Source organism: Sander lucioperca, chromosome 4, assembly GCF_008315115.2.
Source record: "Sander lucioperca isolate FBNREF2018 chromosome 4, SLUC_FBN_1.2, whole genome shotgun sequence".
Classification (NCBI taxonomy): Eukaryota; Metazoa; Chordata; class Actinopteri; order Perciformes; family Percidae; genus Sander; species Sander lucioperca.
In genome coordinates, this window is record NC_050176.1 from 19818164 (window position 1) to 19845360 (window position 27197).

The 27197-nt window shown below is 39.4% G+C and overlaps 4 protein-coding genes across 5 annotated transcripts; all 4 read right to left on the reverse strand.

Moving 5' to 3' along the window:
- Positions 1–211: 211 nt before the first annotated feature.
- On the reverse strand, positions 212–5466 carry si:dkeyp-75b4.8 (lipopolysaccharide-induced tumor necrosis factor-alpha factor). Of its 2 annotated transcripts, none has more exons than XM_031302338.2 (5): positions 5406–5466; positions 2603–2717; positions 1480–1578; positions 1158–1359; positions 212–1048 (listed from the first exon to the last, which is right to left on the reverse strand). In XM_031302338.2, the coding sequence occupies exons 2-5, from the start codon at positions 2688–2690 to the stop codon at positions 943–945; spliced, it is 495 nt and encodes a 164-aa protein (XP_031158198.1). In that variant the 5' UTR covers positions 2691–2717; positions 5406–5466; the 3' UTR covers positions 212–942. The 2 variants fall into 2 exon arrangements, with proteins under 2 accessions (XP_031158198.1, XP_031158199.1); XM_031302339.2 differs by lacking the exon at positions 5406–5466 and adding an exon at positions 3951–3976.
- A 6186-nt stretch (positions 5467–11652) lies between these two features.
- Positions 11653–17900, reverse strand: pdia2 (protein disulfide isomerase family A, member 2). Its single transcript, XM_031302350.2, has 11 exons — positions 17565–17900; positions 16563–16778; positions 15353–15486; positions 15116–15253; positions 13884–14000; positions 13675–13800; positions 13242–13436; positions 13000–13120; positions 12406–12584; positions 12125–12277; positions 11653–12031 (listed from the first exon to the last, which is right to left on the reverse strand). Exons 1-11 carry the CDS (start codon positions 17839–17841, stop codon positions 11975–11977), a joined length of 1713 nt encoding a protein of 570 aa, XP_031158210.1. The 5' UTR covers positions 17842–17900; the 3' UTR covers positions 11653–11974.
- A 1264-nt stretch (positions 17901–19164) lies between these two features.
- Positions 19165–20058, reverse strand: LOC116051750 (protein PERCC1). The gene has a single exon (XM_031302331.1). The coding sequence runs from the start codon at positions 20056–20058 to the stop codon at positions 19213–19215; it is 846 nt and encodes a 281-aa protein (XP_031158191.1). The 3' UTR covers positions 19165–19212.
- A 2877-nt stretch (positions 20059–22935) lies between these two features.
- Positions 22936–26824, reverse strand: LOC116051764 (toll-like receptor 2). Its single transcript, XM_031302352.2, is given in 2 exon segments — positions 22936–25869; positions 26649–26824. Coding segments are annotated over 2 exon segments (2484 nt in total). The 5' UTR covers positions 26730–26824; the 3' UTR covers positions 22936–23466.
- Positions 26825–27197: the final 373 nt, after the last annotated feature.

Here is a 27197-nt window from a genome sequence, read left to right on the forward strand (position 1 = left end):
TATGGGTTTAAGTTGAATGTGCAGGGCCTTTGAAATAATAATTATGCAGAAAAATGCATTAGAGCCTGTTTAAATCAATGTGTTTTCCAATAGGCATTGTTTGCTTAAAAGAAAATCATGTCTGGCATTCAAGTCAGGACAAGTTGCCCCCTTCATCATAAAAGTAAACATGAATGTTAGAGTTGTATACATTAGAAAAAGACAAATAATACAGATTTGGTTATTTTAGTATTTAAATATAGAAAATACAATTGTATGTACAATTGAATGGAAAACAAAACAAAAACCATGAATTAGGTCCCTGGACTGGACATTATCTTGTTCTTTATAAATGTCTGCTGTTTAGTCTGTGCTCTGTAATGTTGTAAAGAATCCTGCACACATTTGGTAAAATGCACATGCAGGGATGGATTCTGTATTCTCTTTCTCTTCATTGATTTGTATTAAAACTCCCACAGTACATTCTAACAAAGGGTCAAACGTCAACTTTTTTCTATATGTATATTAAAAAAAAGCTATTAAAAAAAAGCTCATGTGCTGTGCTTTAGAATGTAAAAAAATGTGTCATAAATCTCAAAGAAAGGTCATATAGAAAAAATTTAATATTTTTTGTATCATAAACTCACCCTCTGTAGGTTATAAGACGGGAATGTTGTCGAAAAGCAGCGGCGAGTTAGAATTTCGACAGATGTAAACTCTGTCAAGTTTTGTTAGCCACGAAAAATCATATAAAATCATTTGTATAGAAACCTCTCAAACGGCAGAAGCCACTCCTCTGTCCATCTCTATGTTCAGTGTACTGTAAATACCTTAGATTACACACACTTATCATCACCTAAATACTTGCATGCTTTCCTCTGTGCTTATGAAAAACTGTAATGTATCTATGTTGTGACAAAAATATGAGTGGTATGGGGAAAAGGGTTAGCCTTATCAATCCTGTCATATTCTGTATGTGTGCAGATGCTTTCCACACTGTGGGCAGGAATGATGTGCATCTTGTAGACTTCGTATCGCAAACGGAATCAGACAGCAACCACAGATAAACCTGAAAAACACACACACATGCAGGGACAAAATACAGAGATGACGCTTTGTTAAAACTGGTATAGCACTCTGATTTTAAATGTTCATGCACGTGTACGTCTGTGTCTCACCCCATCAGTGTGATAAGCAAACACATCCACCAGGCAACCCTCCCTGGCACATATCTGACTTTAGAGGTGACAACGTGGTGGCAGTGTGGGCAGCATACCAGACCAGGGATGTCTCCCAGATGTGTCATTAAGATGGGAACAGGCTGTGGTTGCGTTAAGACTACTGCTGGCTGGGTTTGTCTGCCTCCATCAGAAGCTCCAACTGGCATTCAGAGGGTACAGGAAGGACAGAGCAGGATATCATGAACAAAACTAACATGAAATTTATTTTCACCCATTGGTTTGTATACAAGAGCAAGAGTAAATATGTAGCATTTATTACTTTGTGTAAGTTGATGGGTTATGAGTCCAGTGTTTTGTGAAGGGGACGTCCCAGCAGTTGGCAGAGTCAGTACAGGAAAAGAATCTGGCTGGGTTGTTACTAGAAAAAAAGTAAAACGTCCACATTAAATTTGTAAATGCATGCATTTTCTTTCCAAACTCCAGAGTAAAACAGTATTTTTCTTCCCCAAATGCAGCGTTACCAAAACAGCATCCAGAGTGTATAATCTTCCAGTGTATAAAACTCCAGCATGGTGTTTCAGGGGTAAATAGACTGTAGTACAGTACCACCTTTCTACCTTACTGGACAACACACTTTACAATTTGCCTTTCATTCACACACACATTCATACATACATGGTAGCAAAACGTTGGCACTGGTCTGCCCATTGGGAGCAACTTGGGGCTCAGGTCTTGCTTTTAATTAAAGGGGCCACAGCCACCTCTAAACTGTTAAACCAAGCTTTAACAAAACGATGATGTAAACCAGCCCATTGAGGGTAGGGGGATGTGTGCCAGGCTAAGAAGACAACCTTTAGTTGTCTATAACTTTCTCTCTAATTGCTCATTTAAAATGCCAACATGGCTGAATGCACAGCAGAACCATTTCCATTAATCTGTATTTATTTTTATTTTGTCGGAAGACATCTGGAGCATGAAAAATAATGATTTAGTCAGGTGGGTTGTCTGTCCCACTCCTCACCAGATGTTCTTTTGTTTGCCAACTGAAAAAAGGGCAAAGAAGAGATGGTAGTCTTTTTCACGGTGTTTCACTTTGGATGGATATCTCTACAAATAATGACACCTGTTCTCGTTTCCGTAAAGATATCCACAATAAAACAACTAAACAACAGCAAAACAGCAAAATCTCTTCTTTACTTTGCTCAGTCTCAACTCCTTAAAACTCCTTTCTGCCCACTCCTGCTTTCTGTAATCACCCATACTGTGTTTGAATTTTCAGATGTATCCATCCTGCATACTGTTTTCAGAAAGATTAGTGCTCGGAGACAGAGAAACAAAAGATGTCTTTTCAAATTTAGCCGGCATGGTGGGTGTATTTTCAGTGCCACCTGATGAGTTGTGAAAGAAACAGGGAAAGATGGAGCAGTGGGATTTTAGCTTACCTGCTTCTACATAGGTGGGAGGAGGTGTTGAGGGGGTGCCCAGACCAGTAGGGTGGAGAGTGGCCTCCTCATATGAAGGTGGTTCCATCAGGAGATCCACCAATCAAACAAGAAGCTAATGATAATGAGAAGATACAGCAGATAATTCACATGTAATCAACATACAAAGACACACTCTTGCACATCAGTGAGGACCTCTCCTGGACAACAAACACTGCATCACTGGCCAAAAAGTTGCAGCGGCGCCTCTACTTCCTCCGCCAACTGAAGAGAGTGAGATCCCCCCCCACCCATCATGTGCTCCTTCTAGCGGGGAACCATTGAGAGCATCCTGTCCAGCTGCATCACTGTGTGGTACAGGAGCTGCACCGTCTCCAACCATAAGACCCTGCAGCACATAATGAAGGCTGCTGGGCAGATCATTGGTGTCCCACTCCCCTCACTCCTGGACATCAACCGCCTCACCTCAGCAACCAGCAGTGTGGGTGACCCCAGCCCCCCCTTACACAGCCTCTTCAGCCTCCTGCCATCTGGGAGAAGGTACCGGAGCCTCCGAGCCTGTTCTAAAAAATCAGTACAGCATAGTATCGCAATATTTTCTGTGGCAATACTGTATCGATACACAGACGCCAAGTATCAATCTTATATTATAAATGTATTGGTCAATGTGTCTGCTTGACAATCCCATTTTGCAGCAATACAATAAAAGTGAGATGAACAAACAGAGAAACAGATGTTAACAAAGTTTCCTTTTGGGGAAATCATTTGAAATTGGGAAAAATTTGAAGTTGGAAAAAAGGTAATAAATTGCAATACATTGCAGAATATTGTAATATTTTTAAAATCGTAATAATATGGTATTGTGACATAAGTATCATGATTATATTGTATCGTGAGGCCTCTGGTGATTCCCACCCCTTCTCACCAGGCTGTCAGGAAGCTCAACACCCTCCCATCTCTCCCTCCCCTCCCCTCTGCCCCCAATAACTCAATTTTCAATTGCTCTGTATGTCTGGCACATATCGCAGAATTGACAATAAAGTTGACTTGACTTGCTGGTATTTAGTGTAGCCTAGTAAAACCTGTTAATTCATCTGTTAGTTAGCAGGATCTTAAAAAACACGTTACTACAGTATAAAAATGGACTTGGCTTTGACAACGTTTACAACGTTTAGGACGTTTACATCCTAATTTACCAGAGACCAGCTTTAAAAAGGGTTTAAAAGGCTGGTGAGCGGAACTTGAGTTAAGATCATTTTATCAAACAACAAACAATTAGTTTTGGGGATGTAGATCCAGATCCAGTTGTGGAATGATTTCATAACATTGTAATGTAGGAACATCTTACTGTTTTCTAATTGTTGCATGGAAATAATCAAGAATATTTATCGCATGATTGTCTATCATATCATGTACAGTAGATCTGGACCCAGTTGCAGATTTTATCTTGTTATAGGTAGAGGTATGTGCTCCTCCAAGTGCTCTCTTATTCTCATACTACAACATGGCATGTCCTCAGTTTTGCCCTGTACATGTAATAGTTCTGTGTTGTCACTGCTGTCTCTTTTTAGTTCCTAAAGACTACTTCTTTCTACCAGCCCAGTGTGTATGAGGACACTGAACATAGGCTGTGGGATATCACGTTGCTGCAGTTGAAATCTGCAGCTCTGATTCTGTTGTGAAAGTTACTGGTATCATCTCCTCCCTCCCCTGCTATAGATCAAACAATAGAGAGGTATGCTTGAGGTGCCTCTGTATTCACCAGTCTGACCTTTCACCAGAGCAGCAGAGATTTAAAGTGACAGTGTCAAAACAACACAACACACACTGCAGCATAACGTTATAGTTATATCAAAGGCAAAGTAAATATCCTGTCAAGTTTTGAACATTTCCTTAAGTACTTTCAAAGTTAAAATTAGTTAAAAATCATCACAAAAACATGGGCAATTTGATCTCCTTGTCTGGTACAAATTACTGTATAGAATAAGTAACATTATAAAATCCAGAGCACTTCATATATACAGTAATACAAACACCATAGAGTAGATTCAGAGAAAATGTCAATACATATTTATATTATATAAATATATAACATATTTTTTTCTCTTATTAACTAGTTGCTAGTAGCCAAGGAGGACACGGAGGATTCAAAAAACATGATGGACTCTTCAGAAGAGGTAATTATCGTCACTCGAGTTTCTGCGCGTGAAAGTCATCGGACGACACAATCTTCTGAACATAGCCATACTGAGAAATACAGACGGGGTGGAGCTGATAGTCTTAATTAGCTTTGTAGCAACTCATTTGGCAATGGCTTGAATGTAACAGACGTTTGTTAATATAAAAAAGTTACACACTGAAGCTTTAAGGAAATGTACTTAGTTACATTTCACAATTGTATTTTTAAAACAGGTCATACTCGCTATCATCTTAACACAGTTGAAATGCTCATTTAAACTCGTACTATAAATTGAAAACAGCACACTGTCTTTACAGTATGAACACAGTTACATCTTGAATTATGTAATTCCCCGTCACCATTTCTCCAAAATTTGTTATAATGCCAATAAGTCACCTTAAACAAACAGTATCAGGAATTAAACACACTGGCTGAATGCAGCCAAGTAATTCGAGCTCACATGGGACTTCTTTTCTAACATAAACAAGACACATCAAAAACTGTGATCCAAAGAGGCGCAGACCTGCCTCAGTCATAAACACACTATCTGAGAAGAGAAGTACATGTCCTACTTCAATTATTAAACAGTGCAATGTGTGAGATATATCAGAGCAGTAGTCTTACCTTGGACAAATGAGGAAGCTCGGCTGGCAGGAGGCAACCTATCCCATGTGTGGCAAACGTGACATCACAGCCTGTTGAACCTGTTTTCCTCTGGAATTAGAAACATTTGACTTTTCACAAACTGAAAACCAAACCCTCTTTACCCGTTTCCCTTCTACGAATTGACATTCTTCACTGCCTTCCCTCGTGTGATTATTCCAAATCATTCTCTGGTAGCACTTTATTTACAGCATAGCAGTTACTGGTAATCTGCAATATTTGCTTAGCATGTATACATTCTTTTATTTACAAGAAAATGAAATAAAATCAAGTATGTGAACATAAAAGTATTTACTGAATAACATTACATTAATTTTGCTGATGCTTTTATTCAACCATGAAGATACCACCAAAAACAAATGCAAGAATTATGCACATACATAACATTCATCAAATAAGCAAAACTGCTTCAGGTGCTACATTAAAAAAAACAAAAAAACATCTTCCAGCCAGCACAGTAAACAGTTGGGATTTTGTTAAGTGGTAGCTGGGTCTCCCTTCCAAGGCCCAGGGGTGGCCCATGCAAAGGTCTATGGTGCTCGAGTGGGTTGGATAAGGGGCCCAATTTGGAAAATTTGGTCCCCCTGTCCATATTTCCTGACAGTGTGCCTGCGGCTGCCCCCTTGTAGTGGGGGAGTAGCAAGCCATTTGGCAGTAGCAAAGCGTAGTGGATGGCTAGGGTGGATGCTTTGACAATGCCCTGGATATAGGATGGGCCTGAGCCATTCGCAGCACGCTAGGCAAGTGCCAGGGATTCAAATTAGATTCCAGCTGCCATGGGTGCAGGGTGCGGAACAATGAAATAACATAATAGTTGTGTGGAAATTACAAACTAATTATTGCCTGTGAGTATTTGTAGTTAGAAATGTTAAAATAATTAAAAAAATATAATTTATACTGTTTATTGATCCCCAGTGGGGAAATTACAATTTACACTCTGTTTGCTAGAAATCACTACACACAGGCCTGAAATACACGCACACACATGATCAGGACCTATTCATGCACAAATGGAGAGATGTCAGAGTGAGTGGGCTGCCAGTGCTGGACCAGCACCCTGAGCGGTTGGGGGGGGTACGGTGCCTTGCTCAAGAGCACCTGGCAGTGCCCAGGAGGTGAACTGGCATCTCTCCAGCTACCAATCCACACTCCGTACTTTGGTCCGTAATGGGACCTGTAACTTGAACCTGCGACCCTCCGGTTCCCAACCCAACTCCCTACGGACTGAGCTACTGCCACCCCCTACACAAATATAAATTAATCACCTAGTATTTACAGTATCTTGGTTAAAAAAAAAGTAGTATGAGAGTTCCTTATCATATTCTTTATGATTTGTTATGCTAAAGACTTTTTCCATTCATTCATTCATATTTAAACAGGGTGGTCCAATGAGAGTAGTTCACTCTGTTGCATGGTGAAAGATAAAATAAATAAATAAATAGTTTATAACAATATTTGTTGTGTAGTTGTAAGCTATGGAGCCCCAGAATTGTATATATATATATATATATATATATATATATATATATTAAATAAATGATAATGAAAAACTGATTGTTTAAAACGTATAAATCAAACAATAACTTAAAAACTCAACTTAAAAAACTTAAAAACTCAACTCATTATCATGTTATTTCATAACTTATTTTTTTTATAATGATAGAGTTTTATAGGAGTTCATTTATATTTCAAAATGCCATTCTTCAAAAGTCTGTTTTTATTTCATGTCACTTTTTATGACAGCTAAATATCATGTTCACCGTGTTAGCTAAAACCTTCAGATTTAACCAATGCTAGATATACTTAACATTAGAGATGGAACAAATATTTAGCCAGTAACCATAAAACTGAAAAGCTGTTATAATGTAGTGGATTAATATAGTATTATACTGAATTTAAACAGTTACATTCCCAGTTTTTAACACAGATTGTGATTTATTTTAGATTTTTACATTTATTTATCATATATAATCACTGAATCACTTTGTAAATATATAATATCTACTTATGATTCATGGTTCCCAGATGTTAATGACTCTGGCGATCCAGACTTTTCTTCTATGGCTACCATGAAGTTGACATTTTAGTTTTTTTACAATATTTTAACATTTCTTTTTTTTTTTTTTTTTAAACACTTTATTTGTACTTTTCCAATTATCACATAAAACAATAGTATTCTCTATTTTACAAATAACCATAGAAAAACAATCCCAACAAGAGAAAGACAAAGACAGACCAAACCCCAAATCAACCTGACAGACTTGTCACAGACAACAGACGGACAAAAAAAAAAAAAAAAAAAAAACGTGCACCTAACATTCCTTATTACAGGACTGACCAAGGGCAGGTGTAAACATGTATAGTTCCAGTTCCAGACGGGAGAAGGTGAGATGTTATAAGCATAAGCATTAGAGATGACTTCAAAAAAGGATGACCAGAAAGGAACAAGCTTCGGACAAGACCAGAACATATGATAGGAAGTAGCTGGCGTCTGTTTACATCTATCACATAATGGGTCTACATTCGGAAATATTCTTGCTAATTTGGCTTTTGAGAAGTGCAACCTGTGTAACACTTTAAATTGTATTAAAGAATGTCAGGAGCATATGGAAGAGGAGTGGACTCTAGTAAGAGCCATATCCCATTCTTCATCAGACAGCTGCGCCCCCAAGTCATTTTCCCACTGTTCTCGAATATGTGAAATAGAGAGGTTGCAGCTATCCATGATATGGGAATAAATAAATGATATTCTGCTCTTATTCAGCATATTAACCCTTAATAGGGAATCTAAACAGGAAGGAGAGGGGAGAGTAGGAAAATTAGCAAACTTTTTACGAGTAAAATCTCTAATTTGCAAGTATCGCAAAAAATGATTATTGGTCAGACCGAATTTTCTGGATAGTTGTTCAAAGCTAGCAAAAGTATTATTAATATACAAGTCCTCAATACTATGAATGCCCTTGTCATACCAAATTTTGAAGCCATTGTCCATTAGGGATGGTTGGAAAAGATGATTATGTATTATTGGTGAGTGAATAGAAATACTCTGAATACCCAGACATCTTTTGAACTGATTTACGATGCGTAGTGATTGAGTTACAATTATATTATCCTTAATATTATTAACTAGTGATGGTAGGGGTGCTCAGAGTAAAGCAGGGAGTGAGTGTGGGCTGCTTGTAACCTTTTCAATCTGGAGCCATGCAGGGATCCTATCATTCCAAACTCTTAACCATAGAGAGATCGCATTAAAATTCGCAGCCAATAATACATACGCAAATGTGGAAGTGAAAGCCCACCTACACCTTTTGGTCTTTCCATAAATTCTTTTCTTATGCAAGCTGATTTATTATTCCATATAAAGGAGGAAATCATTTGATTAAATGCCTTGAAAAAAGATTGTGGTATATAAACAGGCAGTGCCTGAAATAAATATAAAAGCTTTGGTACAATATTCATCTTTACAGAATTTGTTCTCCCGATAAGAGATAGTGGCAAAATAGACCATCTTTTAATATCTTGTTTACACTGTTCAAACAGAGGAGTGATGTTACTTTTAAATAGAATGTAATAGGATTTGGTGACTTCTACACCCAGATATGTAAAGGACTCAGCGGACAACTTAAATGGCAGATTGGGATATTCTCTGGCGTTACTACTAATGGGGAAATATTCATTTTTGTTCAAATTTAGTTTATATCCAGATATGGTACCAAATTCACGTAAGATTTTAAGGATTTCAGGGGTAGTTGTGATGGGGTTGGTGACATATAGTAACAAGTCGTCTGCATAAAGCGAGACAGTGTGAGTTAGGCCACCACGTGAGATACCTTGTATACTATTATTGCACCTAAGAGCTATGGCAAGTGGCTCTATAGCTAAAACAAAAAGCAATGGACTCACTGGATCCCCTTGTTTTGTCCCTCTGTGAAGAGGAAAATACTCAGATGAGATACCGTTGGTATAAATTGAGGCAGTTGGATCAGTGTAAATGAGCTTGATAAGGTGAGTGAAGTTAGGGCCAAAACCAAACCTGCCAAGTGTATGAAAAAGATAATCCCACTCAACCTGATCAAATGCCTTTTCGGCATCAAGCGATATTACTGCTTCTGGGGATGGAGTGCTAGATTCAGTATAGATGATATTAAACAATCGTCTCAAGTTAAAATAGGATTGTCTACCCTGGATAAACCCAGTCTGGTCCTCCGAAATGACATGAGGAAGAATTGTCTCAAGCCGGAGTGCAATGGCCTTTGAGAACACTTTACCGTCACAGTTTGTCAAGCTGATTGGTCTATAAGATGAGCAATCTCGAGGGTCCTTATTCTTCTTTAATAACAGTGTAATAGACGCCTGGCGGAGCGTAGGCGGAAGAATGTTATTCTCCAGTGCTTCTGCATAGACTGAGAGAAGAAGAGGGGCAAGTTTATCTTTAAATTTTTTATAAAAATCAGTTGGAAACCCGTCCAGGCCAGGGGCTTTTCCACTCTGAAGGGACATTATTGCATTGTTGATTTCCTCCAGCGTCAGATTTTGTTCCAATCGTTCTTTAGAGTCAGGGTCAATTGTAGGAATGTTTAGATTAGAAAAAAAAGCGTCAAATCGGTTGTGATCAGGTGTTCAATCTGAAGAATATAATTTGGAATAGAACTCTTTAAAGCAATTGTTAATAGCCTGATGGTCCTCCGTTAAGGAGCTATCAGGTAACATAATTTGCGAAATAATACGGGATGCCGCTTTTTGGCGGAGTTGACTAGCTAATAGTTTGGAAGGTTTATCCCCCTCTTCATAAAATCTATAACGGGACTTAAAGATGAGCCTCTCCGCTTGGGTGGTAGTTAAGAGATCAATTTCAGTTTGTAAGCCTACTCTCCTCCTAATCAAATCAGGGGTCGGAGAACCAGATATGAGTCCATCCAGAGCCTTAATTTCTGAAGATAGCTCCTCAATATTCTTATACTTAATTTTCCTAATATAAGCAGAGCGAGAAATAATCTGTCCCCTGAGATACGCTTTAAGTGTCTCCCAGAGGGTTGAGGCTGAGACGCCATCAGTCCTATTTACCTGCAGGAAGAAATCTATTTGTTCTGTAATGAACTTCACAAAATCTGAATCAGCCAGCAGGAGTGTGTCAAGCTGCCATATCCGTTTTGTCCTCTGAGTCGGAAGAGTTACCTTAATACTAACCGGGGCGTGATCAGAAATAATGATTGGATCATATTTACAATCTGTAATAACATTAAGCAAATAGGGGTCAACCAAAAAAAAATCTATCCTGGAAAACGACTTGTGTACATTAGAATAATATGAATACTCCCTTTTTGTGGGATGTTTAAATCTCCATGGGTCTATAAGTTTATGTATATCTATGAACGACTGGATTGTTTGCACAGATTTAGACGGTCTTGGTACAGACTGAGAAGAGCGATCCCAGACAGAGTCCATCACCAGGTTGTAATCACCAGTCATAATCAAGTGATAACTATCCAGATTAGGGATGGAGCTTAGCATCTTTTAAAAAAAATTATCATCATCAAAGTTTGGGCTGTAAATATTGACCAATACTAAGCGAAGTTGAAACAGCTCTCCCACAACCATCACATATCTGCCATTCGTGTCCGAGATAGTGTCTGATACGATGAAAGGAATCTTTTTATGAATGACTATAGCTACTCCTCTACCTTTACAGTTAAATTGTGAATGAAACATTTGTCCCACCCATTCTTTGTGAATTTTAGACTGGTCTCGATTTTGAAGGTGGGTTTCCTGTAAGAAAGCAATACCAACCCCAAGATATTGTAAGTGAGAGAGAACCCTTTTTCTCTTGATTGCCTGATTCAGACCTTTCACGTTCCAGCTTATAATTTTCATGTCATCTTTACCTGAATATTTTAACATTTCAACCACAATTGGATGTGAAATGCACCAATGCACCTCCTTTGATCAGCCAGCCATTATTTACGCAACACTTGTCTGTCTGTCTTGTCGATGTCACTTAGGAATGAGAAGCACAACTTTGTTTCTATCTTTCAATGTACTTCCTCCTGTGCCTCATCACATTTCCTCTCTTCACCATTAACATTTCATTTCTTCCCTTCAGCATTCTGTCCACTTAAATGTCTCTTAATTTCCATTTGCAGTAAGTTCGGATTATGTTGACTTTCATGGCACATGTAGATGATTCTGATTAATTTATCACAAAACGATCTTGTATGGTAAAGTTATTTATGTTTTATTTATGTTTTTCATTACTCCAGTCAAAGTCAGAAATAGCCTAAGTCATATTTAACAATGTTACTTACTTGTTACATAAACGTGTATGAAATTGAACTCATTAGACATGATATGAGATATTAAATGTAATATTTACACACAGTGACTATTATGTTGTAAAAAACAAATCCGGTTTTGTATTAAATCAAGTAGTAAGACAAACCTAAGCAGTGTTTAAGACCCATTCTAACCCAAATTAATTGTATTAAGAATAATTGGAAGGTTGATCCTGATTGGCCGAAAAAACCAAAGTGACATCACAGCTCATCTTTGGATGTTTCATTGGTCGGTACCTCTGCAGACTCATCGGCCTCCTGAAAGAGAGAAAAAAGAAAATGGAAGACTGGTGAGTGGAGTAGATTTATAATTACGGGAGAAATATATAAAGTAGCAGTAAAAATACAAACCTCATTAACAACGCCGTCACCTTCCTCATCATCCTCATCATCCTCATCATCCTCATGTTCCTCCTCATCACTTCCTCCCTCAGGCAACACTCCTCCATTATCCAGGAACTTAGACAGGGTCTCCAGATCCCTATTTCCAGTGTAGTCGACCACCTAGGAGGAAGAGACAGAAAAAAAGACAGGATGAGAAATGTCCAAAAGCTCTAAAAGAATCGTACAAACATGTACGTCTGTATGCCGAGCTTGTGTAGCCGAACATGTGCGTAAGTTTGTATGTGTACCTCTTTGCCACCAGCTGGGAAGTATTTGAGCGTTGGGAATCCCTGGATGGCAACAGACGCCGCCTCGTTGGCTGTGGAGTCCATTTTGGCTATGATGATGTCATCTTTGTCGGCGTACTTTTCTCCCAGCTGTTCCCAGATGGGAGTCAGTTCCTTACAGTGTGCACACCATGGAGCATCTACACACAAACATACATACACACACAGTGCTGTTAGAAGATGAAATTAATTGGGTAACAGGTTTTATATTAGGGGGTTTCTGAACCCTTCCTCAAAATACCCAGACTATCCCTTTAAGTTATTTCAACATAAAAAAAACATAACAAAACATAAAAAAACACTACTTGGGAGTGATTTCAGATGCAGCCAGTGTTTCTTAAGAAATGTAATTTGATGAGTTAATGAACACTGAGCAGGAGACTAAATCAACTCATCACTGAAGGCAATAGCTAATGATGTTATGGTTGGAAATAGTTTGAAATTTTTTAAATTTACAATTTGATTGAGTTTGACGATAAAAAGATGAGTTGATTTAGCTAAATTACAGTTTGAATTTTACAGTGCAGACTCAGGCAGGCAGAAAAACTGTCTTACAGAACTCCACAAAGACGTTTTTGGTCGGGTCCAGAGCAACAGACTCAAAATTCTTCCCCACCAGGACTTTGACTGGTCCTTTATTCCAGTCCTCTGGGATCTCCTCAGACCGATAGTAGGCCTGCACCACAAAACAAGATTGTTTAATTGTTATATTTAATGCTGCTGTTTGACAAACTATGAAACTGCATGTGTGTGTGTGTGTGTGTGTGTGTGTGTGTGTGTGTGTGTGTGTGTCTTACCTTGGCAGTGCCGTCCACAACGTCTTGGCACAACTGTCTTAGTGAATTTGCGGTAAGCTCCCCGGCACCAATGCGGAACTTCTTTCCTGTGTCCATGTTGATCAAGCGTGCAGTGGGGGCGTCGTTCTCGGACACGCCAAAATAATTCAGCACGTTAGACAGGGCTTCTGTCACATCAATCACAACAAACAGCATCTACATAATATACACATACACACACAAGACACATCAAAACAAAGACAATAAGGTTAAATTAAGCTTGATGTCTTTCTGTCACTGACTTTATTTAAAAGACAAACTCTTCCACACACGCACGCACGCACACGCGCGCACACACACACACACACACACACACACACACACACACACACACACACACACACACACACACACACACACACACACACACACACACACACACACACACACACACCTTGCCCTTGAACTCTTTGGCAATGGTCCTGCAGTCATCCAATATGGCTTTGTGACTCTCCACAGAGGAGTTGATGATCAGCAGGCTGTGCAGGTGGATGCTGGAGGTGAAGATCTTATCTGCACTCTAAGAAAAAAATACAAACTGTAAAATATGATTTCAATATAGTTTATATTGTATATGTCTAATCATGTGTGTGTCTGTTTTACCTCCTTGCTGAATGGGATGATCAGCTCCAGGCTGTTGTCCTTGATGAAAGTGGTCAGATTTGTTTTGTCCAGCTTCCCTTCTTCTGACAATGAAAAGTCTGCTCTGCCGTCATCAAACTAGCACACACGCACACACACACACACACACACACACACACACACACACACGTTTGTTTTACTCAACCATGGCAGACCTAACCCAAACCTTGTTATCTATTCTAATTCTGAAACAAGAAGCAGATACTGTAAATTGATTAGTCATTCCAGGGAAAGTTAACCAACAACAAATGTAATACATGCTTAAATGTGTAATGTATGTATTAAACAAACATGGCAAATTGTTGGTGGGTTTTCTGCTTTTTTTCTGTGTTATTTCATTGAAAATTCATTTTATTTTTGTGTGTATACTGATGGTTGGGCAAAACAAGCCAAACCTTCAGCCCCTGGGAATTTGATTTAATTTGGTCATAAAAAAACATTCACATAAAACCCTTGGCCAAATATTCACGAAACAAAACACAGATTTAATGCAACACGGGACTTAAATAAAATAAATTAAATTAAACAAATTATAAATAGCATGTAACCATGGATGGATTATGAGACAATCGGCCCCTGGCACAGACATGTAAAAAGCCCCCCCCCCAGACACCCGGACTGAAACAGTTGCAAACAACATCTTCTTCATCCTCGTTTGTAGTTGCTTTGTGTCTCTTTGTGGACGTTTGGTCTTTCTTTGCAGTCAGTCTGCGTCCATTTGTGGTCGTTTTGTGTCTCTTGCTAATTGATTAACTTTTCAACAAAAATGTTACAATAGCAGTCACTTTAAATAGTGGCTCTGATCCAGGGGCCCCTGACTCCTTGATCCATGTAACACAAACAAGTTGTTGCATGACACACAAAAAAAGAATATAACTTACTTCTATAGTGGTCATGGTACCTTCTGCTACAGTATATGGCTAAATGTAACCCTAAACTTAAGCCTTGTCCTTATTCTAAATCTAAATCCTAAAAGTTAAAAAAAAAACAACATTTTTTTAAAGAAGCCAGAATCAGCAAAATATCCTCACCTTTCTATCCTTGTGAGGACAGTTGGTCATTAAAAGGGAACATACTGTATGCACTAGATGGCAGCAAAGCTAACATGGTCACAGCTTGTTGTATCTTGGTTCTGCCTTTCTGTAAAACACTTGACTCTGTGCCTTTCAGTTAGTATCATAGCATGGTCGTACCTTTTTGAAGAGCACCACTGAGTTGGCTTTTACTTCATACTTCAGGAAAACCTCCGGACTCGCTGACACAGCAAACTCTGTTTCAGTAATCTCTAAAGCAAGCTCCTTGAACACCTTGGCCGCCTCACTTTCCAGATTCTAATATAGATATAAATAAAAAAATATTAATATTACTGGAAATATAAGTATGTAATTATATGACTTATTAGTAAGGATAGATCAAATAAACAAACGTACATCAAAGAATCCTACAACAGTGATATTATGGGAGTCAATGAACTGAGCTGCAGAGTCTGCAGAGTCGAGCACTGGAGCACCGGGGCCTGCACGGCGCTTCATCCACTGGATTATTCCATTTGCTGTCCTCTTACCTGGAAAATGAAGGCATGTCAGAGATATTTTAGGTGCTTTGACACACCATGATGTAAGATTTTTTTTTTTTTTTTTTAAATCACAGTGTAGCTCAAACCAACCAGGTTATAAAAAAAGTACAAAAATAGATGTTGATTCAGGCAAACAGGAAAACTTTGACATTTTGGGAAATACTTGTATTTCTAAATATGAAGCTACATGCCAACATTTGGTTAGCTAAGTGTAGCATAAAGACTGGAAACTGGTGAAAACAGCTAACCTCTGTCCACAGTTCAAAAATACCTGTAAAGCACATAAACGTTATATATTGTTTATTTACTTGCAAAAACTGAGGTGTGAAAATGACACATGGCTTTGCAGGGGGTTAATATCATTCATCCAGTACTACCTTCGCCATGACAATTACTAAACTTTAGAGGTGCTGATAGGTAGATTTTTGGGAGAGAGCAAGGGTAGCTGTTTCCCTTTGTTTGTAGTCGTTATGCTAAGCTAAAATAAACCAATCAAAGCTAAATTAAGCCAAGATAATCGCCTCCAGGGTAAGCTTCACCTAGCACACAAAAATGAGGGGGTGGTTTCAATGTTGTCATCTAAGAAAACAAATACGCGTGCTTCCCAAAAAATGTCCAGATGTTAAAAAAAAACCCAAAATGAAATAAGATGAAATAAAATACAGTTGATTTGCACATTCAAACATTAAAGACAAAATACTGTTGATCCAATCAAACAGCTTAGCTTAAGGCACGTAAAAGACGGTAGACAGCTTTAACAATGAACAGGTAAGGTAAATATACACACACACACACACACACACACACACACACACACACACACACACACACAGAGCTCTTCAGGTTACAGTTAGTGATGACTAGGCACATGTGGTTGTGAATCCGAGAAGCTTGACAGCGGCTTTATATTTTGTGTGTGTTTACCAGTTTAGTCTACAGTTACATTGTGTGTGGACACTGGAGCATTGGAAGGTATAAAGGGAGTGGTGAAATGAAGGGCTGATATGGGTGTGTGTGTGTGTGTTTTACCATTTTACCATTCTACCGTTACATTGTGTGTTTACCAGTGTAGTCGACAGGCTGCTTGCGGTCTCCGTTTACAAACAGTTTCAGAGTTGGGAAGCCTCCGATGTCAAACTCTTCGGCCAGCTCCATCTCTACTGTGGCGTCCACTTTGGCCAAACGCATCGCTGCTGCTGCTTCTTCTTCCTTCTTCAGCTTCCCAGCAGCCTCTGCGTAAAGAGGCTCCAGCTGTTGGCAGTGGCCACACCAGGGAGCATCTACACACACACACACACACACACACACACACACACACACACACACACACACAGATAGTTAATCTCTTTATGCAGCATGGGACTGCGTTTAAATGTTTCCGTGTAGAAGAAATACTGGAAATCAATAACCAAAGCAGCAGACATGCAGCTACTCAACAGGCCTCTGCTCTGTCCAGTTGTTGCTATCGCATGCAAAGATACACATGGAAATAAGCTGCTGATAGCAACAGTGGCAGTTTGGCTCAGGCTTTATCCCCTTTTCTCTTTTCCTTGTCTGGACCTCTCCACTCACAGTGCTGAGCTCATCTGTGGGAGAGTTGAACCAAGAGAGCATCTGGACAGGAGAGGCCACGTGTTTGCACATTTGTATGATAACGCCTCAGAGCTCATGAGAGCTAGAACAGACAAAAAGACATGTATTCTGTGATCAATACTCTAAAATCAAGGTCCACCAAGTTAAGTTGTCCCATGGCCTTCTTCAGCTACATTTTAGTATGCGTTTCCAAGGTCAAGAATGAACCTCCATATCCATTCTACTCTGCATGTCTTCTTTAGGAACGTACCATTCTTCAACACCTTTTAACACAAAACTGGTCAATAACAATCCATTTTAGCCCAGAATATGTTGCCACTGATGTTGTGTGTGCTAAAAAAGCAACACAAATGTAACATAGTCTCAGAAAATAAAAGTAGATTTGATGAAATTCTTTGCACCTATTTGGCACAAGAGTTTATTCATCATTAACAGTGTGCACTCTACATTAGATATAAATCACAACTACTTACAGAATTCAACCAGTAGATACTGATTCTCGCTGAGTGCTCTGGCAAAGTTGTTGATGTGGAGAACCATCACATCTTTCTCCTCCTCTATCTCTGTTGTTTTCTCTTTCTTTGGTGGCTCTTTGGTGTCCTCCTCCTCTCCTGGATTCTCTTCTGTCGTCTCCCTCGATGCGTCTTCTTGTGTTTCTGTCTGTTTGGCGTCTGTGTCGTCGGCCCGGATGCAGGAGGCCCACAGCAGCAGGCCCAGCAGAGTTATGGACAAAAGTGTGTGCATCCTCATGTTTGCGTTTCTGCTCTGGTACCTCTGCTCATGTGCATCTGTACATGTGTCTCTAAAAGTTTGTACCTTTATGTGTCTAAGATGGAGAGTGTGTGTCAAAATTTTACTGGCCTTCTCTGTCATCCAATCAGACAGTGTGCCTTCACGGTACTCTAAACCAATCAAATACTGCCCTGTAGATTCAGAATGGAGCAAACTGGATGATTGACTTTCAACGCTACAACTCTTTCCCTCCTCCCTCTTCTATTGACTCTTCTCTGACAATTTTTTTTGTGTCTTTAGCTTTTAGAACTCGTCACCCATCAGATGGTAGCATGTACATGTGTATACTTCTTTAATTATTCACTCCTCTCTCTCTCTGGGCCTTATCAGACCCTCATTTACCTAAAAACAGCAAGAGAGCACAGTAATTATGTGGATTTTTATGTTCCCTCGACTCTTTTATCTCACTATTTCCATTTATTTAATGTAAAGCAAACACTTTCACCTCTCCCTCCTCTCTAACGTTAACAGAAAAGACAGGACTCAAAAATCCAGACCTGAGGGCTATTTGGAGTCGAGTACAGCCAGTAACATGTCAGCAGTTTCATACTACGTGTTGTCCCACGAATGGTTGTATCTTTTAATCCCCTTAAAATGCTCAGTTAACTAATTTATTATTCTAATAAATTATGAACTTAAAAAGGTACTCTATGGCGTGCACTGGTGGCCTAGGGGGTTCAAGGTCCTGACCATAGACTGCAATGTCCTCATCTCTCTCATCTCTCACTTCTCACTCCCCCCGTCATCTCCTTACTTTCTCTAATAAAGGCATAACATGCCCCAACATTAAAACAGCAATTTAGTATTGCACTTCCATAGAGTTGGGAGACCTATGCGAGACAGAGTAACTAAGAGGCCGAAAAGCAGTATTTTACTGCCATCTGGTTGAAAGTTTTATGCCCTTTTCACCTCTGACCACACAGCACCTGTAACCACATCCAACAGTGATGTCACCGTGTCCTGAAGTACACCTGTACATCATTGCAGCAAGGTGAGGAGGTAAAGCACTGGAATAAGGTAAGAACAATATGAATGGATTTTCAATTTTCAATTCCTGAGACAGTTTGATTTTGCATCAAAACAACGCTCTCTGCATGACTGGATACCACTAGAGGTTAAAAAGAAAATGTTTGTTTGTAATTTTGGTGAACTGACCCTTTAGTACAAACACAATATAAATGATAAGCTGCCAAAGGAAAACTGTGCACAACACGTATTGATTTGTTTCTGGGTTTTTTTTTTTCTTCCTTTTTATTAAACTTTATACAAGTATCTATCAAGGTTGAAAAGGACATGAAAAAAGCTGTGAGTCCCAGCAGGCTGTGGTGTTTAATGCTGCATGTGTGTATTCTCCGTCAGCGTGTGTGTGAGCTCCGGGTTTGGATCCCAGTTTGCCAGCAAGTCACTGAAGTCCGGCTGAGTGCTGTCGAGGGCGTGTGTGTTGTGATGTGGGAGCGGGTTGTAGTGCGTGTGTGTGTTAGCGTCTGTGTGTGTGCTGTCCTGCGAAGGTGTGTCACCGTTTGTGTGTGTGACGTCAGGTGTGTTGCTGAAACCGACCAGAGGGCAGCAGGGGACTGGCTCAGTCCAGAAACTGAGCGGGAGATGCCGCTTGATCATTGGTCGGCTGCGGCCCTGACTCAGGACCCTGTGGTTAAACAGTTCAGCCAGGGGCCCCAAACTGCTGTTGCCCTTAGCAACCCCGACTCCTTGATCATCAGCACAAGTCACCAGGCTGTTTTCTTGCTCCTCTGGACTTCCCGCTCTTGCGATTTTCAGCAGGTCGTCATAGTAACGCAGACGCCCGCTGGTTGTGACGGAGACCGAGTCGCTGTAGATGTCACAAGCTTCTTGATCACCAGAGCAGCGACCGAAATACCGCTGGATGTCACGGCTGATGAGATCTGCAAACCTGAGCAGCTGCTTGGTCACATCCAAAGCAAAGTGGGCGGGATTTAAAAAACCCTCCTCCAGACATTCCTCCTCTTCCTCCTGAGCTTCAGACTCTTCATCCTCCTCCTCTACCTCTCTTTCCTCCTCATCTCCCCTCACCTCTGGCTTTTCCTCCAACATCTCCACATCTTCGTCTTCCTTGCATGGAGAGTATGGGAAAATCAGGGGGAAGTAGGCTGGAGTCGGGGCCTGGACGAGGAAGTTCCTCATGATGCCTGCTGCCATGTTGGCTTATTAACGCTGGAGAGACAGTTACAGAAGAGAAAAAGTAAGAATCCAATAGGAAAGCAGTTTGTTGACAGGATGCATGTTTTTAAATTGGTTGAAAAGGATAAAGTTGTATTACCTTAGCCACCAGGTTCAGGTGAATCTGTGTTGAAGTCCAAGGAAAGGTCTGTCCTGGGTCATTGATGGATCCACTTTTCTGTATGTGTGTGTGCATGTGTAATACTGGACCGCCAGGATGGTCACTGTATATATACCTCAGCACACGGCTGCAGACGTGTGTGTCTGCCGTCGGATGAGGCAGCTTCCAGAACAAATATTTGCATGCCGGATGGCCAAACACATTTTGTTTACTTTATCACTGGGCAACCGGGGAGGGGGTCCAAGGCTAATGGATCCTCTGCTAGGGGATGATGGAGAGTAGTTATACACACACACACACACACACCACTGCTTTTTCCATCCCCGTTATCAGGCTAGTTAAAGAATAAAAGAGCATGAAATCAAATCATATGCTGTTTTGACTTCTAAAGGGGAACACTCTGAACAGACATCAGCAGATGGAGATACAGTGCAACCTGGTTGGACACGGCTCTCCTCAGAACATGACACACCATAATGTTCTTTAAGCGGAACTCAAAACATTAAACTCACAAGAGTCAACCACGTCAACCTCCCAAACGTCAAATCCTCCTCTTCAAAAAGATAATTGTGTGCTTAGACACACCATCAGTTTTACCTATGGCTATTGACTGACTTGCAGAATAAAATCAAATACAGAATAAAAAACTAAAAAGCCTTGTGGGCGACAAGGACCTCGAGCAACAAACGGCTTCCGACGAGCAGATTAGCACTTTGCATGGCAGAGCTGCAAGAATCATTTTACTTAAAATTATATTTCGGATTTTTTGAAGTCGGGTTTTATGAGGTACTTATCCACAGTCAGTGTATTACCTACAGTAGATGGTGGTTTGCACTGGTTAAGAACCAGGCAGAATGACAGGCACGGCAGCTTAGCAATGTACTGCTGTGGTAGGGGGCAGCAGCTAAATTATTTATAGCCACCTAAAAAAGGCCCACATATATAAAAATCAATATTAGTTGAAGTACAGTATATTTAGAATATTTCACAACTTTACCTTGCCGTCAGACATCGCTTTCCGATGGGGAACTGAAGCTGCTATGCTCGCTTTAAAGGAACCGGACTCCTTTGACAAAAACAGTAATTTTACCTCGTAGAACATTGGAGTAGCTGGTATACCGCTGCCTCGATTGGTTAGTTAGTTTATGTTATTGTGTGACTTTGGTGATTTAAAGGGTTAGTTCGATTCACCAAAGTCACACAATAACACAAATTGTAAACAAATTTCCATAAAATAACCAAAAACAAAAATGTGGCCGTATCTCAATGCAGACAGTATAGTGCCCCTTAGCCCAAAAGCTAATGAGTTCAGTCTAAAAAATTTGTAAAAACAGTTATATAAACAGACATATATTTTAATTTAAAAAAGACTCAGTCATTTCCTGAAACAGCTGGGAACTGTAGCTTTTAGCAAATAATACTCAAAACAGGGCTCTATTGTGTTTGTTGGGTACTACTTTCAACTGTGGATTAATACACATTCGGTGCTTATTTACAGTAGCAGCACTGTGTAAATGGGATTGATTCAAAATAAACTACAGTGTCAGTTCATCTTAATGAAGGAACATGTCATTTCAAATGACCATCAAATTTCTCTACAACAAACTATGTAATTTTTAAAATAAGTGTAATGTTTGCATGATCTCATACTTCACTGAAGCTCTATAGAAATCTGCACTGAAAATTAGTCACAATTTTACCCTACCATAATGAAAATATTTGAGATGTCTTGGGCAATTTTAATTCTTTTTTTTTTGCATTTCTTCAAAAATTTAACCAGAAATATTTGAGATCTTTGGCGTCATTGAGATCTTTATTACCATTAACATAAAGTGCAGTGGATTCAAACAATGTTAGGCAACACACTATTTGTAATTGCCATGTTGCCTTTGGAAGATAAGGTCATGCTGGTTTACTTTACTGTAGATAACACAGAATAAAGTAAACTTATAGTATGTTACTGTATGGCTAACATTTGATTCCATGTATATAACGTGTCAATCATAAAATCAATGATATGATGATTTTAAGTCTCACTGATTTAAGTCCTGATTTTACCGACCTTCACATCTGTAACTTTGTAAATATGTGCATGTGCTTCTGTTTATATGTGCATGTTAGCATTAATATGTGTGTGTGTGTGTTATCAGGACACCCTGACTCCCCTGGCCTGCCTGTCATCAGTATCCAGGCTTCTGTGTTGATTTTAGGACTGAAGATCAATAGCGGCAATATGTCAGCTCTCAAGAGCCTGACAATGAATTACACACGCTTTTAGGCACACAAGCACATACACATACACACACACACACACACACACACACACACACACACACACACACAGATGTTAAAGATTAGGAGGCTGTTCTACGTGTAAGAAATTAACACATTTTCGAAAGATGTAAAAACAGTAGTGTTTAAATTTCTTTCAGATGGGATTAATGATAATCCTCTGACATATAGGGTAATGCACACTAGCAGAATAAATTCATTTTACAATAAAAAACGTAATACTATCATTTGTTCTATTAAACTAATTTGTCATGTTAACTCTTTTGTTAACTCCTTTTGCACACATTTTATGTCATCAAAACTTACACTCAACTTGTTGCGTTACAATGCATACGTTCACACTACCTGCATTTTGTTCAAGAAATTACTGACATGATTTCACTTTTTTTTTTTTTTTTTAAAGGGGGTTGTGCTTAAAAAATACATAATACATAATAATATTCAAGACTTGTACTTGTGCAAGTGTAAAGCATCCCAGTGAATCAGAAGCATGGGGTACATCTTGTAATGTTAAAACAAATATGCCCTGTGATAGACTACTGACATGTCCTGCACTTTGTACACCCAACATACACCTTAATACTGCCCTATGATGTGGGGTACATAAATGTAACGCTAACTACACTAGAAAAAACGTTGCCAAGGAACATATTCCAGACAGCATTTACATTTCATCACAAAACCTAATTGGCACAACAACAACGTAGTAGAGAAACGTAATTGTTTTAGGAGGCAGGGTTGCCAAATGCATGCTGGTTAGGCTTTTAAACCCCAAGCACGGAGGAATCAAAGAATGAATATCGGATACAACAAATATTGAGGAGGCACAATGTATGACCAAAGAGTTTTTATTGAAACAATCCATTTTTATGCTTTTCCACATGTATACAACTAAAATTGACACAGAAAGGCTCTCAAAAGTTACAGATTAAAAAAAAAAAAAAAAAAAAAATACTGCAAAGTAAAACACTAAATTAAAAGTCCACATTGTCAAACTGTAAACAGTTTCCATCATCAGTATCAGGTCTTTTAATAGCTGTTCTCAGGCTTTGCCAGAACCTGGGCATCAGGCCGTCATCATCGGGCCACTCCAGGTACGTCCTGGAGTTCATGACTCTCCGCAGCTTGCAGAACTTCTTGGGGATGGTCTCTTTGTCAATGGGCTCCAACAGAATCAGCACAACTGTGTCATCGTTTTGGTCAAACAATCTAAAATGGGTGTAATCCAGCTCGTACTTGCACCATTCACTCCTGACAAAATGCTGAGAAAGGACAAACAGAGTTCTGTGACTCTTCTCGATGGCGTCTATGATGTTGTCCAAGATCCAGCCTCCGGGAACAAAATCTCTCTTGTGGAGGCAAAGCCGAAGAGGAGGCTCGGCCTGCTCGAGCTCCGGGACCAGATGTGCTTCCACCCAACCAGAGTCCATTTCACTGTAGGACACAAAAGCGTCATACTCGAGCTCTCCCTTTCTTAACTTTGGCTTCCTCTTGGCTCTCAGCCAGGCCCAGGTCATCTTCATATACCACACAACACTGAATTTGTGACACAAACCTGCAATGAGCAGAAACACCAGCAGGATGCCTGAGCAGAGTACAGAAAAAGCTAAAGCTGTGTGGCATTCAAACACTGACAACCTCACGTCTGCCGCGCTCTCTCCTCTCACGGCGTCCGGGGAGGCACAGATGTACGACTTGAACTCATCTCCAAAGGTGATTCGATGATTCGTCCAGTCACTCGTCATCAACGCTACAAAGCCACATGAACAGACATACGTGTCAGAACCAGCCTCCAGACTCTTCAGATTATTATAGCCATTTAGATTATTGCTGCTGAATGTCTGTAAGTCATTGTTTTGAATAGAGAGAAACACGAGACAAGGGTATAAACCCCCATCTGGCAAACTACTGATTTTGTTGCCAGAGATGTATAACTCTGTAAGAAAAGGTAGTTCGATGTTAAACACGGTCAAGTCATTGTCTGATAGATCGAGGATGTGTAAACTCACTGGCAAACAAGTGGTCACTTTTGCTAAATGTGTTGATGAAAGGTTTAAGAATTGGAGACTTGGTGGCCAGTAACACGTCTCAGGCATACTACGAAACACATTTCCACTCATGTCAATGTTTTTAAGCTTATCTAGTTTGGTGAAGAGCTGGCTGCTGATCGAGTGCAGGTAATTCCTGCTGATGTTGAAGGTTTGCAGACTCCAAAGACCACCTTTGCCATCGCACATCATTTGGGTAAGAGCCAGATCACTAAACAAGTTGTCACTGACATCCATATACTCCAGCTATGAGAAATCGACAGAGGATTCACAAGGAATGAGGAACAACTTGCAGTTTAGCACAGACACCCTTCGCACTACGTTCAGCAGAGGTTGCAAGAAAAAGAGGGCTGGGAAGCTATAGAACCGAGGGACTTCGACGTTTTTGAAGACAACGGCCTCCAAACGGTCCATGTGTGGGGGATACGCAATGTCACCCACAGAACTTAAGATTAATTGAGTATCTTCAAGTGCAAACATAGTTAAATTTGAGTCTGACAGCAAATTAAGAAATTCCATACAAGCTGGAATGGTCATGTTAACATTTTTAAAGATAACACTTGTAGTTCCGCGGTCTCGGGTCACTTTAAATGGGAACATTTGATACTTTGCGGAGAACCATGTGTCAGCGAATGTCAGTGTTGTGTTTGGGTGTGCAACATCAGACAGTATAGCTCCTACTAGCGCTTGATTTCTCAGAAATGGACCATTCAGACCAAGTGTTACATATTTAATTGGCTCAATTTGTCGCAAACTTCCTTCTGCGTAGACTTGCAGATTTCTTCCATCCAAAACAACCTTTTCAAGACGACCGAGGCCAGAAAAGTCACTTTTTCTGATAGAGTGAAGATCAGGTCCTCCAAAATGTAGGGTCTTTAATCTCTTAAGTGGCTGGAAAAGATTGCCTTGACCCAACATTTTATATTTGTTCCCCAAAAGATTCAGGTGCTGAAGAGAAAAAAGGTTCTTAAACCATCCAGCAGACAGCGTATCCAGTCTGTTAAAGGACAAGTCCAATTTCTCCAAATTAGTCAGCGGGACAAATGCTTGCTCCTGGATCTTTTGGATTCTGTTGTTATTCATGATCAAAGTCTGTAAACTGGCAAATGCAACAAAGTCATTATTCATTATTGTTTGCAGTGTGTTGAATGAGAGATCGAGTTCAGCGATGAGCATTGAAGGTGCTGTAGGGACGGTCCCCAGGTTCTGTCTCGAGCAGTTACAGGCCGTTTGTTCACAGCGGTGACACTGTGGTCTGGAGAGTGAGAAGCTTTGATGCATTAGCAGATCGACAAACGTGAGAAATGTCAGGATTCTCATCTTGACTCCCTATAAGACACAAAAAAAGGAAAGCAACCATCAGGCCTTTTCTTACAAAACAATCAAAGAATAAAAAATATAATATTGCACAACACAGTCGTATTTATCAAATTGCCACTACATCATCTGAGAAAAATATGAAATAAAACATTAAATAAATATGACGTCCTTCCTAAAAACATTTTGGGAATTATAAAAAAAAAAAAAGACTAGGGAAATACAGTTGCATTCAACATTCAGTTTTACTAAAATATAGGTATTTTTGACAAGATATTTATCTATTTTATTCTACTTGTTGCTCAAAGAACACAAGCTCCTAGCTCTTAAGCTAAGCCTCCCTGTTGCAGCCCTACCGACAGTTTAATACTGCAACATTAATTTAAAATGGCAAACGTCCGGTTACTAGAAAATAATCAACACCTGCCAGCCAATCAAAATTGGGAATTCTTTGTATAAAATCAGTTACTAAATTGATGAATAAAAACAAAACAATTATACTAAATATTTCTACTGTATTTAGTTGTTTCTGTATTTAAATGATATATCAGTATGTGAATTTTAAATTAAATTGCAAAATTGTTAAAATGTTTTTTTCCCATTAACAAAGTGTTCAATTTTGAAAAAAAAAAAAAAAAAAAAACATTAAATGGATCGATTTGTAATAGCTTTTAAAAAAAATATTGACATTTATTATCTATAATCAAATAGCGAAAACATCTATAATTACTGCAACAGCACACTCCATAAAACATGGTAGAAGACAAATAAAGAAAATAAAGTGAAAATACCTTGATGAATCCCGATGTCTCACTTGCACCTGAAATCTCTTCTCCTTCCTTGGCACAGTCAAAAGCATGACAGAAAGACATATTCACAGATTCAAATGTTTCCTGTATCACTTAATTTGCAAAATATTTCCCCATGGCTCAGACATTCTGCCACATTAGGAAGTACAGTGACAGAAAATAGGTTTCCCAGCAGAGCTTGGTTTCAGATATTTTCACAGTAAGTTCTTTATTTTTTTTTTTTTTTGGTTTCACAGTTCAGTTGAGTGTGGAGAGCTGCCAGAACCAAAAAAAAAAAAGAAGAACAATGCCTTTTTTTCTGTCAGGTTGCCAAACAACTAAAGGGCACTCCTTTTATTTTAACAAAATATTTAAAGTGCTCATATTACGCTTTTTCCCTTTCCTTTATTGTGTAATATATCTTTTTTGTGCACTTTATAGGTTTACGTGAAAAAGCCCAAAGTCCACCCCAAAGGGACTTACCATCTCCAACAGAAAACACTGTTCACAAACTGCTCCAAACAGCTCTATTGTAGTCCAGCCTTTACCTCC

Excerpts from the sequence above, each read along its gene's own strand:
- si:dkeyp-75b4.8 (XM_031302338.2), bottom strand. The coding sequence starts at position 2,690 with ATGGAACCACCTTCATATGAGGAGGCCACTCTCCACCCTACTGGTCTG. Across the intron at positions 1,360-1,479 it reads AACCCATCAACTTACACAAA|TTGGAGCTTCTGATGGAGGC; the intron begins GTAATAAATGCT and ends TCTGAATGCCAG. Across the intron at positions 1,049-1,157 it reads TTGCTTATCACACTGATGGG|GTTTATCTGTGGTTGCTGTC; the intron begins GTGAGACACAGA and ends TGTGTTTTTCAG.
- pdia2 (XM_031302350.2), bottom strand. The coding sequence starts at position 17,841 with ATGAGGATGCACACACTTTTGTCCATAACTCTGCTGGGCCTGCTGCTG. Across the intron at positions 15,487-16,562 it reads GCAGCCTGTCGACTACACTG|GTAAGAGGACAGCAAATGGA; the intron begins GTAAACACACAA and ends TTCATTTTCCAG. Across the intron at positions 12,585-12,999 it reads AAACGTCTTTGTGGAGTTCT|ATGCTCCATGGTGTGCACAC; the intron begins GTAAGACAGTTT and ends GTTTGTGTGTAG.
- LOC116051750 (XM_031302331.1), bottom strand. The coding sequence starts at position 20,058 with ATGGCAGCAGGCATCATGAGGAACTTCCTCGTCCAGGCCCCGACTCCA.